Source organism: Sminthopsis crassicaudata, chromosome 4 (assembly GCF_048593235.1).
Source record: "Sminthopsis crassicaudata isolate SCR6 chromosome 4, ASM4859323v1, whole genome shotgun sequence".
NCBI lineage: Eukaryota > Metazoa > Chordata > Mammalia > Dasyuromorphia > Dasyuridae > Sminthopsis > Sminthopsis crassicaudata.
This window is the reverse complement of record NC_133620.1, coordinates 122,527,350-122,540,514: the sequence shown is the minus strand read 5'-3', so window position 1 is coordinate 122,540,514 and position 13,165 is coordinate 122,527,350. Positions and strand designations below refer to the sequence as shown.

The window sequence follows — 13,165 nt, the reverse complement described above, 5'->3', positions numbered from 1 at the left end:
TGGGAAAGAATTCTATTTGATAAAAACTTCTAGGATAAAAAAATTATAAACCAATCTCACAGAAATTAGGCTGAGATCTATATCATACACCATGGTGGCTTTATTTCTCATTGGAAATAGCTGGAGAGTCCTTTGAAAGGAGGAATTGTTTGGATCCCAATGCCTTTGTAAGCTTGAACAAACTATTAATTGTATCCCCATGTACCATAGTAACCTGTGTTTGTACTGGCTGTCCTCCATGCCTAAAATGTACTTACTTCTTACCTCCACCACAGTCCTTATTTTCCTTCTGCATTGTCTTCCTTGATCTCTCTCTCCCACCATATGCCTATTCTCCCAAACTACCCTGAATTTGAATTTATTCACTATAAGTATGGAATATATGTATCTATATGTAGAGGCAGTTGGGTGAGACAGTGAATGTGCTGGGCTTGGAATCACTACCACATTTTAAAAATAAAATAAAATAATAAATTTGAGGTGTGCCTTGAAAAGAGATATGAAAAGACAACCTTTTTGTAAAATTGGGAAATCCCCAAGTCTTGGACAATTTTGAAAAAAATTTTTCCACATATTGATCATTTATGCTGATGTTTCCATCTTTTTTTTTTTTTTTTTCCTTAAAAATGTTATTTGTTAAATGGGATGGCTCTCTGGGAGAGATACTGAAGGAAGCTATGGTGATGTCAAACAAAAACAAAAAAAAAAAAAAAAAAAAAAGGTTTTTCCAGTGCAAAACTGTAGTAAAACTTTGAGACCAAAAAACAAAATAATACAAAAATACAGTAAGACCTACTTTATTTTATGGAAAGAAAAATGAACTTGGAAATGGAAGACCTGAGTTAACGTTAGCCTCGGTCACTTCACTTAATGTGGGCTAGGGTTTGGAGTGGGGGGGGGGGGGGAGGGAAATAAGGTAGGGAAGGCTGCCTCTACGATTTAGTAACTGTGGAAAGGCAGATTAAATTTTCATTTTAGGGACACCAAAGGTGAAACGACAGGGTTACACAGCCGGCATATATAATATGCAAAACTTGAACCCAAGACTTCAAGCTCACTATTCTCTACCCCCTACCCGCTGCTAACAGTATTTAGGACCAATAGATTAAGGTGCATGTCCATCGTGTTCGAACGAGTCTGTCCCAACAAAACAAGTACCGTGAGTTTGGGGGACTGGAGAGAGTAGGGCTCCCACACGTCCTCGTGTGGCTGGAGCGCGCCCGGGCAGGTGGCTACCGAACCGCCCCACTGCCCCCTTAGTCCCTTTCAAAGGCAGCAGCTGCAGCGGTGGGTAGCGAGGAAACGCCTAGGTGCATTATGCCGGCCAAGGGCTTAAACTGGAGCTTCATCACCAACCAGCGGATTCAGCAGCTGAAACATCAAGTTCGGGTGAGTGAGTCCAAAGACTCCTCAGGGGTCAAGTCCGTGGACTTTTACCTCTTGCCAGGCCGATGTTTTACCCGGTCCAGGTGTGACTTCCCCTAGAGCCTCCGGACTGAAGTTATTCATGGGCATAGAACCAGAGGTGTCAGGGGTCCTCCCGAGTTCATTTCCTTCACTGAAAAGAGAAGGAAATGCCCTCACAAAAATCACTAGAGTAACTTACCCAGTCTTACACAGAGTTATCCTCTGTGTAAGACAATGTCGGTAGCAGAACTTCTCTTCAACGAGGCTTTGCCTTCCGGAACCGTTGGGTCTGGATTTGGAGCCTGTTGTATTTTAGTGTATGTTGGGGGGGGGGGCGTTATTTGTTTTGGTTTTGGTTCATTATGCTGGTGCAGCTGGGACTAAGGGTCACAGATCATAGACCTACACCTGGAAAGTGTCCCAGAGCTCATTCCCTAATTTTTGGTTGATTCTATATCTGTATTTGTCTATAGATATGTACATATACATATATGGATATATCACTTTGCAAATCCTAAGTTGATATATAAATGTTACCTATTTTCATTACTACCTTTTCCCCTCAGTCGAAATCAAGGTAAACAGCCTTCTCAGAGTGTGAGTAAAGAAAACAAGATACTTTGAATTGTGATTTAGGAGATCAAGTTCTAGTTCCAATCATGTGTTTGGGATTTAGCACTAAATGATGAGCATCAAATGTTGGGGTTCTATCATGTGAAGAATTCACAATGGCCACTCTTTTTGGCAAAATGTAGGTTTATTTAGAAGAAGAAGTTATAGGCAAAATGAAGGGTTACAATAGACCTAATGTCTATGGTAAGCCTGAAATGGAGTTGGGAAAGTATATAACAATTAACAACAGGAAAGACAAATTCCCTCGTGGAATTCATAATTAACCACAAGAAAGAGAATGCTCTGTAAAGTTGGAATATGCTCTTAAAGGTCAAGGTAAATCCTAAAAGGAATTTAGCATCCCAAAACAGTTAGCTATAAGGAGAAAGATAGGAAAGACAACATGAGGCAGAGTGGAGTGATGAGAGTATAGGGGACATGTTGGACCCTGATTCTGGGCCCTAGGTTAGCCTTTGATAATTACTAACATAAGCATTTTGTAAAATCACTTATTTAAGCATATTTGGATTTGCTAAGGCCACAGAAGAAATGCTTCCCATATAACTTGTTCCTTGAACCCAGGTACAATAAGTTGTGTGACTAGGCTACTATCTAAAAAGATATTCAATTTAACAACTTCTACATCTCTATAGCAATTTTAGTATCCCTAACTCTAGTTTAGAGCCAGATTTATGGTATATAAGTATTCTCCCACCCCGCCCCCAGTTGCCAATTAGTAACCCATGCTACTTGGCCCACCTGCTTTGGTGAAATAAAGCTTTGACTAAAAGAGAATCCTGTGTGAGAATATTCACTGAATCAAATGCTTTCCTGCAGCAGCAGCATCTTTGATTTTTTTTGCCCACACCTTAGAAACTACCCACCTATATTTAGTTACCAAGTTTTGGTGTTTCTGCTCTTAAAGTAACTTTTAAATCACGCCTCTCCTTTCTATTCCCATTGCTAACACCATTTTATACCCTTGTACTTGTTCCTTCTTCTTTCCCAGTACATTCTATACACTCCTGCTTCATTAGTTTTCTTAAAATTAAGCACTTATTAGGTAACTCCCTTGACCAACAATTCTCTCCCTTTCTCTCTTCCCCCACCCCACCGAAAATGAAAGAAAAAGAAACAAAACAAAAGTCAAGCCAAAATATATTTGTCTCATTTTGCAATGTCAATCCTTTGCCTCTCTGTGAGGAAGAAGATAGGACATTTCATCATTTGTCCTCCAAAATTGTGATTGGTCATTATACTGATCAGAGTTCCTAATTCTTTCAAAATTGTTCGTCCCATGTTAACCAAATTCACTCTAAAGATCTCTGTACCTTACTGAGCACAAAATCATGTGAATTAATTATGGAAAAAAATCTACTGGAAAAAGAATGAGGTTTGTTGTGACAGAACTATGTAGATTAATATTGACCTAGATTTTTAAAAGACACATTCAGAAGATGGAATTTGGAAGTGACAGAGGTTGAATATGAAAGGATGATGGGATTCTGGAAGGCTAAAATACTTCAGTTAGGATGGCAACTTAGCAGGTCCTAGTGAAACCCAGATCCAACAAACACTCCCTCAGAGATTAAAAAGGGTATCAGATCAAGCAATGACAAAGGGAAGCACCATCTGATGCAGGGATCCATAAATTGACAGCCATAAGCCTATGGACACTCTGTGTAGACCACAGTGAATGACCCTGAACCATGGATCTCTATAAACAGATTATAGCCAGTGAAACCTTGGCTCTGGTCTATCCAAGGCATAGCAAAGGATAAAGCTAGTCCTTGTTGGAGGAATCTAGAGAAATACAGAACCCAGGAAATTTGTCCTGAATAATACCTCTGGGAGGCCAGAAGTCAGAATGATCGTCACCTTATAATTGATTCGAGTTTGTCAGGACTGCATCAGGGGATAAAAACAGTTTTAGATTGATAACTGTGGAAGAAGGAAAAAAAAGACAGAACTGATGCCAGCATCACATTGGGCCACCAGGGACCCGACACTAGGAATCGTGGCAGATGGAAGGACCTATTCTCAGCCCTTCTATCCAGAAGTCTGTGGCAAGGAAGCAGCATCCAGATTGCAGAGGGGAGAGGAATTAGCAGGGTCTCCCCATCGCATCCAAGAGGGTGAAGGCTGGCTGTGACACAAAATTTGCTAGAGCTCAGAATATTCTGAGGTTGGTGAGGAAACCTAAAGATAACAAAAAAGGATTATTTGTTCCAATGTGAACAAAAGAGGAAGATCAATAAAGAGAGCATTGTTTCTGGGGCAGACAAGATAATGATAATAGATGGTAGAAAGAAAGGACTCTTCATTTTTAAAAAATTGTTTCTATTTTCTTTCTGCCAAAGGAGAATGATCTTTGCACTAGAAGGCATAGAATGAGAAAAAGAGAGAGAAAGAAAGAGAGAGACAGAGAGACAAAGAGAGACAGAGACAGAGACACAGAGACAGAGAAAGAAAGAGAGAGAGAAGAAAAGGAAGAGGGACAGGGAAAGGACAGGGAGAGAAGAGGAAGAGGAGAAGGAGGGAGAATTAAAGAAGGAAAAAACAAACAAAAACTGTCCCTGTAGTATATAGCATAGCTCAGCATTGATTTCATTTATTCACAGCCCATTCTCTTCATCTTGTATTCCCTGTTCTTTTCTTGCTAACATTTATTGTTATAAAAGAAAATAATAGTTCCCTCCCAAAAAGAGGGGAAAAAATAAAAAGAAACAATGAAACACTTTTAAAGAGAAAAAAACACAAAAATCTTGATTTTAAATGCTGTCAGTTAAATCAGAATAATAATGAAAATGTTTTGATTTCTAGAATTATTTTTAAATTACAAAAACAATCTACAAATAATTATGTCTTCTTTCACCTACACTTTCCTTTGTATTTTCATTATAAACTTTATTTTTATAAGCAGACTATCCTCTCTACTTCTCTGGTTTATCTTTATGTTCTGTCCAATCTCTCTAACCTATCACCTACTCCACCCCACTACCTTTCAGATTTTTTTATTAATGAGAACAAACCCTTCAAACATAGTTTCATTCATGAGTTATGAGGTAAGTAGTCAATGTGAAATGCATCATATCTGGATTCATGCCAGGAAAAAATATGATGAATGTAAGAGCAATGCTTCCCTGATGTTAAAAAAAAGTTAATCAACCAATCTACAAGTACTTATTAAGCCCTTTTTTGTGCTCCACCAACGTGTGAGGTGCTAGAGATACAAATACAAAGGACAAAACTCACAATATCATCTGTGTCATGGGCATTACATAGTATTTTAAAAGCATATTAGAATATCTTATATTGAGATTATTTATGATTGAAATAAACTGTTCTCTATGCTCTTTCCTACTTCTGGTCATAATTTTTTCTTTTCTGTAGACTAGGGCTTGGCATTTGGGCTTCCAATAAGGTCCTTTCTTACTACTGCATCTTCCACCAGCATCAATCCCATGGCTGTTAGCTTCAGTTCTCCTTTCCTGGGCAAAGTCTTGAGATTATGTTCCTTGTCTATTATTAAAACAGTAGCAGGACTGAGAGTCATCATAGTTAACAGAAAAAGCAGCAGTTGAATAGACTTGCATTGTAGGAGATGATCACATTAAATAGGATAGAGCCAGAGAACTAGAGACCATGGAATATACATATATATATATACACTAGAGGAACTAGCCAGAAGCAAGCCATCACAGAAACCTTTGTTGTCAACCCTTATCTAAAGTATTCCAAATAGAACAGAGATTCAGATCTGGTAGGTGAAACTGAGCTATATATAGTGTGATCTAAAGGAGTTTATCTGAACCCTTCCATATGTTCTGTGTTCTGTACAACAGCAAAAATGAGTGTCATTAAATGAAATTGCTGTTCCTTTAAAATAACCAAAGTAAATGATCTCTTGGTGATGTTTCCTTTCTGGGTCCTTGGTTTTAGGCCAAAGAAGAAAGAATAGTTGAACTGGAAACTGAAAATGCTGTTCTTCATCTGAAACTGGCTGAGGTAATCATATTTTATACACATACACACACATATGCACATACATAGACATATATGTATATATATATGTATATATTTAGTGCAGTGCGTTTGTATTTTTTTTAACTTTGGTTTTTACATCATCTTTACTTTTCAGTATGTCCCTATATCCTTTCACATTTAGAGAGCCAACACTCCTAAGAAGTTCATTGTTTCATATGGCACAATGATACTCCATCACATACATGTATCACCACCTTTTTAGTTATTCTTCAAAAGACTATTATCTACTTTGTCTCTTGTATTTTGCAATTTTAGAGAACATTGCTATAGATATTTTGGTGTATGTTGGACTGTTCTTCACCAAATACTTTTAATATTTTAATAATGTAACTTATTTATATTTAGATTGTTACCAATTTGTTGTTAAAACAGTTTTCGACCTGATAAATTGAAATTTGAGGTGCTCCTCAATCCTTATCTTTCATTCAATGAACTGGGTAAAATGCCAACTTTTAGTTTGATTCATAAAAGTTCCATTCCTGTCTTTATTCTTGTAAGAATATGAATCATTCTCTGATATGTTATGTGTGGTTCTGAATAATAACCTGAGAGCATTTGTATAGCGCATTACTACAAAGATTACCGAATATTTCATCTTTCCTAAAATATGTCATTGTCCTGAAAGCTTCCAGGACCATTCCACATCATAGCTGTACACAAAACAAAAACAAAATTAATTTCCTAACTTTCCTTACAGGTACTGTTCTCAAAGCCCGGAAGGGAGAGCATAAACAAAGAAATGACTCCAAACATCAGAAGAAACATGTTTACTCCAGTCTTATAGACTTTCATTGTTGCCTCAAAAATGTTCACTTGCCCCAGATTCAATCTTTAATCCTCAGAAGATTCATGACATTCAAGACATGTAGTTTGTAGTTAGACTAGAATAAACCCAAATTGTATCTGAAAATCCAAACTCACTTCTATCAACATCCCTCCTTTTGTTAACCCGCTCTCTGCCATTGCCTCCATACCTGCTAAGAAAATAGAGTGAATCCTAAGACCTCCAGTCTTGAAACCTACTTGTCATCCTCAACTCCTCATTATATTTCAAATGTTAATACCAAACAGTTTCCAAAGCTTGTTGATTTTACTTTTTCAATATCTTTCAAATATGCCCCTTTCTCTTATTTCATATTGCCGCCACTCTGGTGCAGCCCCTTATTATCTCAGTCCTGGTCCATGGCAATAGTCTGCTGGGAGAGACTCTAGTCTCTCCCTCCTCTAGTCCATCTTCCATTCAGCTACCAAAGTGGTCTTCCTAAAGTTAAGATCCAACCCCCAGCCTCCCCATCTCTCCAGTCTTCTTATCTCCACCTCCTGGCATCCTGAGCTTTCTTCAAATTTCAGCTAAATTTTCATGTTATATAGGTAGCCTATTCCTCCTCCTCTTCCTCTCTCTTGATTATTTCTCATGTATCCTGTCTACATTTTGTTTGCACATCGTTGTTTACATGTTGTCACCCTCATTAGATTGTGCATTCCTTGAGATATCCCTAATATTTAGCACATTGCCTGGAACATAGTAATCTCTTGACAATTGTTGATTGATAAAGTGACTGATCTTAGATGATACCTGGTTCCACCCATACTTAAACAAAAATTATTTTTACACAATACCTGACAGCTGTTTAATTTCAAATGAGACAGAACACATTACCCCATTCTGCTCTACTTTGTGATAGCTTTTCCTCTTGAGCTCTTCCTTACATCAAGCTCAAGGCTACCTTGTTGGGCACTTCCCCAAATTCTCCAAGTTCTGCTTTCTGGAACCAAATAGCACTGAAAGAGTTTCCAGAGTATAATACATTAAGATAGCTTTTATATCCTTCCTAAGTCGTCTCCTAGTCAAGTATCCCCATTTTCTTTAACCAACCAAAAGAGCATGATCTAAAGACCTTCCATAATTCTGTTTCTCTTAGATACTCTCAGTCTTAAAAATGTTCTCATGATTATAAATTAGATAGATTGTAAATTAGATAGATAAATAAATAAATTAGAAGAACATAGGATAGTTCACCTCTTGGACCTGTGGAGGAGGAAGGAATTTATGACCAAAGAAGAACTAGAGATCTTTATTGATCACAAAATAGAAAATTTTGATTATATCAAATTGAAAAGTTTTTGTACAAACAAAACTAATGCAGACAAGAATAGAAGGGAAAACATTTTTACAGTCAAAGGTTCTGATAAAGGCCTCATTTCCAAAATACATAGAGAATTGACTCTATAAGAAATCTAGCCATTCTCCAATTGATAAATGGTCAAAGGATATGAACAGACAATTCTCGGATGAAGAAATTAAAACTATTTCTAGCCATATGAAAGGATGCTCCAAGTCATTATTAATCAGAGAAATGCAAATTAAGACAACTCTGACATACCACTACACACCTGTCAGATTGGCTAGAATGACAGGGAAAGATAATGCAGAATGTTGGAGGGGATGTGGGAAAACTGGGACACTGATACATTGTTGGTGGAATTGTGAACACATCCAGCCATTCTGGAGAGCAATTTGGAACTATGCTCAAAAAGTTATCAAATTGTGCATACCCTTTGACCCAGCAGTGTTACTACTGGGCTTATATTCCAAAGAGATCTTAAAGAAGGGAAAGGGACCTGTATGTGCCAGAATGTTTGTGGCAGCCCTCTTTGTAGTGGCAAGAAACTGGAAACTGAGTGGATGCCCATCAATTGAAGAATGGCTAAATAAATTGTGGTATATGAATATTATGGAATATTATTGTTCTGTAAGAAATGACCAACAGGATGATTTCAGAAAGGCCTGGAGAGACTTACATGAACCGATGCTGAATGAAATGAGCAGGACCAGGAGATCATTATGTACTTCCACAACAATACTATATAATGATCAATTCTGATGAACGTGGCCCTCTCCAACAATGAGATGAACCAAATCAGTTCTAATAGCAGTAATGAACTGAACCAGCTACACCCAGCAAAAAAACTCTGGGAGATGACTATAATCACAACATAGAATTCCCAATCCTTCTATTTTTGTCCACCTGAATTTTTGATTTCCTTCACAGGCTAATTGTACATTTGTAAATTGTAATTTCAAAGTCGGATTCTTCTTGTGCAGCAAAATAACTGTATGGACATGTATACATATATTGTATTTAACATATACTTTAACATATTTAACATGTATTAGTCAACCTGCCATCTGAGGGAAGAGGTGGGGGGAAGAAGGGGAAAAATTGGAACAAAAAGTTTTCCAGTTGTCAATGCTGAAAAATTACCCATGCATATATCTTGTAAATAAAAAGCTACAATAAAAAAATAAACTAGGAAAAAAATGTTCCCATGAAGATTTCAATTCCAGAAATGAACATGATATTTTAAGCTCTCTAACCAGTATTACAATCACCTACCGAGGCGTAGACACTGCAGAATCTCAGAATTTGAGAAGTGGGAGGCATTTCAAGAGCTATCCAGTTTAATACCTATATAAAAGGAAACTTTTCCATGATATACCCAACAAGTGATTGTGCAGCTTCTACTTGAAGACCTCTAATGTGTAGGGATCTATCACCTCTAGGGGTAGTTCATTCACTTTTAGACAGTAAGATTTTCTTAATAGAAAGCCTATTCCAGAAGGACTATTTAATGCCCAAGAGACTTTAACCAAGTCACATCATCATCATCATCATCTCATTTGTACAAAGCTTTAAGTTTTGCAAAATGCTTTACACAGTTTATTGCATCTGATGCTCACACCCATCTTGGTAGGTATGTGCTATTATTATTTCTGTTTTATAAATAAGTACACTGAGGTTGAGAGAAATTAGATAAGTTTTCCAGAGTCATATAGTTAATTAATAAGTATATGAGGTAGGATTTCAATTCAGGTCAACCTGATTTCAAGCCCAGTACTATTACCTATCTCTATACCTATCAGTGTTATTACCTACCTCTGTAGACCTCAATTTCCTTATCTGAAACATGAAGGAGTTGTACTGAATGAGTTCTAAGACCCCTTCTAGCACTAATTCCTCTAATCCTATGATCTGTCTCCCTAGGGAAACTGTAAATTCTTTGAGGGAATCATATTTTCTTTCTATTTCTTTATCTATGAAATAAACAAATTCAACTAGACATTATTTAAGGTCCTTATGACACTAAAATCCTTTGATTCTACAAGTATGATTCCATGCAATGAAATACCTAGTATATAATAGTTGCTAATCCTGGTAACTGAAAAATCGAATCTCTCCAAATTCTGAATGTCCTTTTATAATTTTTCTTCATTCAACTTGCTTTTTCAATACTCCTTCCAATCATATATGAATAGGCTTTCCAAACAATTAATTAGTGGCTCTTTTTAAATTTAATTTTATTTCTATTTTTTGAAGGTATGATTTTACTTTGTTATTTTTATAATAGTTTTTTTTTTATTTTCAAAATAAATGCAAAGATAGTTTCAACATTCACCCTTGCAGAACTTGGTGTTCCAAATCTTTCTTCCTCCCTTCCCCCTGCTCCCTCTCCTAGACAGCAAATAATCTAAGTTAAACATGTGCAATTCTTCTATAAATATTTCTACATTTATGTATCATGCTGCAAAAGAAAAATCATATCAAAAGGAGGGAATGAGAAAGAAAAAAAAAAAAGCAAGCAAACAACAACCAAAAAAGTGAAAATACTATGTTTGTCATTCACATTCAGTCCCCATAGTCTTCTTTCTGGATGCAGATGGCTCTCTCCATTACAAGTCTATTGGAATTGCCCTGAATCACCTCACTGTTGAAAAGGGTCTTGTTCTTCAGAGTCAATCATCTTAGTGGCCCTTTTTAATTACTCCTTTCCTTTTAGTATATTTGCAGTGACTATATGGAGTTGTGTGGGGATATTCAAGGAGGAATAGCACAGTTCACTGAGTCCTTTTTTGGTGTCCACCTAGTACCAAATTCTCACCTATCACTCCTAGAAGTTATAGCATGTACAACAGCCACAACCCAGTAAAACTTTCTTAGCAGATGGGCTAAACAAGTTGAGAGTTAACTGACAGGTCAAAAACCCATAGGTGAGCTAAGGGTTCAAGACTTCACCTAGCAGAATGGGCAAGTTACAACAAATCATTCCAATGGCCATGAAAGCAGATAATGCAGGTGGTGTAGAAGGCTTTAGGGCTTGATTGGAAATGGAAGATGCCAAGGTCATTCACTACATCCTAGGCCATTGACAGTTATTTTGACTTTTGTCTTGCCGCTGGACTTCAATGACCCAGGAAGAGAAAATGAAGCTGACAACTTTATGCAACTCTGCCTCACTTAAGTCTAATTCACACACAAGTTAAGACATCACTCCATATGCAATTGGTATTTTTACTAATGACAAGCAAATAAAGAACAAATAACAACAGTGACTTCTATATTCCATAGCTTAATATAATTACAACCTTTTTATTGAAACAGGGTAGAAGATCAGTGTGGTAGTTAAATAAACAAAACTTACTGTGTTTATTGGGGATTAGAATTCAGTAAGAATATATTAATTGCTTTCATATGCAAGGGACTATAGATAGAGTGCAAAGAAAAATACTTATGATGATTTAAGAAAAGTAAAGAATAACACTAGTGGACAATATATTCAATCCTCTATTTTTAAGGAAGAAAAAGGTGACAGCCTTAGACAATGATAGTGAAACTACAAAACTTCCTTACCTTTTACCAAGTGATTCAAAGAAATATAAATTGCCCTCTACCAATATCTAATCTGTCACTTAGCTGTTGAAGTGAGCATTGAAAGAACATTCTGTAATGGTAGGAAAGGTATCAGAATTCTCCCTCTATTTTCTTCTCTGCTCTTTTTGATAGCATTCATTTCTCAAATATCAGATTACTTTTGGTACTTTCAAGGTGTCAACTGAAATTAAATCTATGGCTTTAGGATGACCTTCAAAGTAAATGAATTGAATTAGATAAAATTACTTTCTGGTTTATTTTCATTCTTGTCACTAGAAGTGCCATTATTGCCCTGCCTATTTGCTGTTATTCTGACACAATGAAAGGGATGCCTTGAATTCTGAAACCTGTTCTTTCTAAGGACTTCATGTATTATTTCACTTCTCATCACATCTGTTTGAGATAAACATCATCCCTAATCCTTTTTGACAGATGGGGAATCAGGAAACAAGTCAGACAATTTACTTGTGGTCATAGAAATAAAGATCTGGGATAAGACTTCTTGTCTAGTAGGCTTCCCATCTTAATTAAACTTGCAAATCATATCAATTCATCGTGTATTGTATATAAATAATGTGTGAAGTAAATTAAATAGCAAATGAAATTGTGTTTGGGAACACAGGAAAGGATAAGAAACATATCAGTGGATTGTTGAGCCAGAATAAACAGAATTCAGGCTGCTATTCATTAAGAGACTGCCATTTACATGGTACTGCTATCAACAGTGGAAAATATATATATTTTTTCTTTCAAGTAAGGCAAATGTTGCCATAACTCTCTCTAAAAAAAAAAAAAAAAAAAACACACAAAAAACAACAATACATGGAGGTCCAGCTGTCCTGCAGAATTTTGGAAAAGGTTTTCTGCAGCTATTTTCTTTTCTGGCCACCTTTATTGGAGGGATTAAAATGGTAAGCATATTTCCTTTAAAGATGCATTTTTCTCTAGGAAATTCCAATTGTAGGCCATTGGAAAGTATGTCTTCATTTCCCTTTCCTCTCTAACCTTTTCTAATAGGGAGGATTTCCTCCCCTTTCTTAGAAAGTCATGTATAACATAACTTGGCTATCGAAATATCCTTAGAAATTTTCTGTTAATGACACTAGTCACTACTTTTAGTGAGCAGAGTGAACATCTGATTCAACATTTCACTTAATCTTAAAATTCAACTGTTGAAAAAAATTATGTCTTTTATCACATGTATCATGGAATCGTGTAAGAGCTTATCACATATGTGGGACATTTAAAAAAAAATATATTCTAAATTTAACACCAAATAAAATTGCATTAGGGATAGATAACAAGTAAAACAACAACAAAAGGATTTTGTGTGAAAACATAAATATCTGTTACCCAAAGATATCATTTGCTTTTCTTTTTAAGTATTT

The 13,165-nt window shown here is 36.3% G+C and overlaps 1 protein-coding gene across 1 annotated transcript in view; it reads left to right on the top strand.

Annotated features, from left to right (window-relative positions):
* Positions 1-1,242: 1,242 nt before the first annotated feature.
* The window catches only part of KIF25 (kinesin family member 25), a 99,873-nt gene continuing 87,950 nt past the window's right edge, over positions 1,243-13,165 (top strand). Inside the window, exons 1-2 of the mRNA XM_074265167.1 lie at positions 1,243-1,389; positions 5,962-6,027. Of these exons, the coding sequence (XP_074121268.1) occupies positions 1,318-1,389; positions 5,962-6,027 (138 nt within the window). The 5' untranslated portion in view covers positions 1,243-1,317. The remainder of the gene's footprint in view (positions 1,390-5,961; positions 6,028-13,165) is intronic.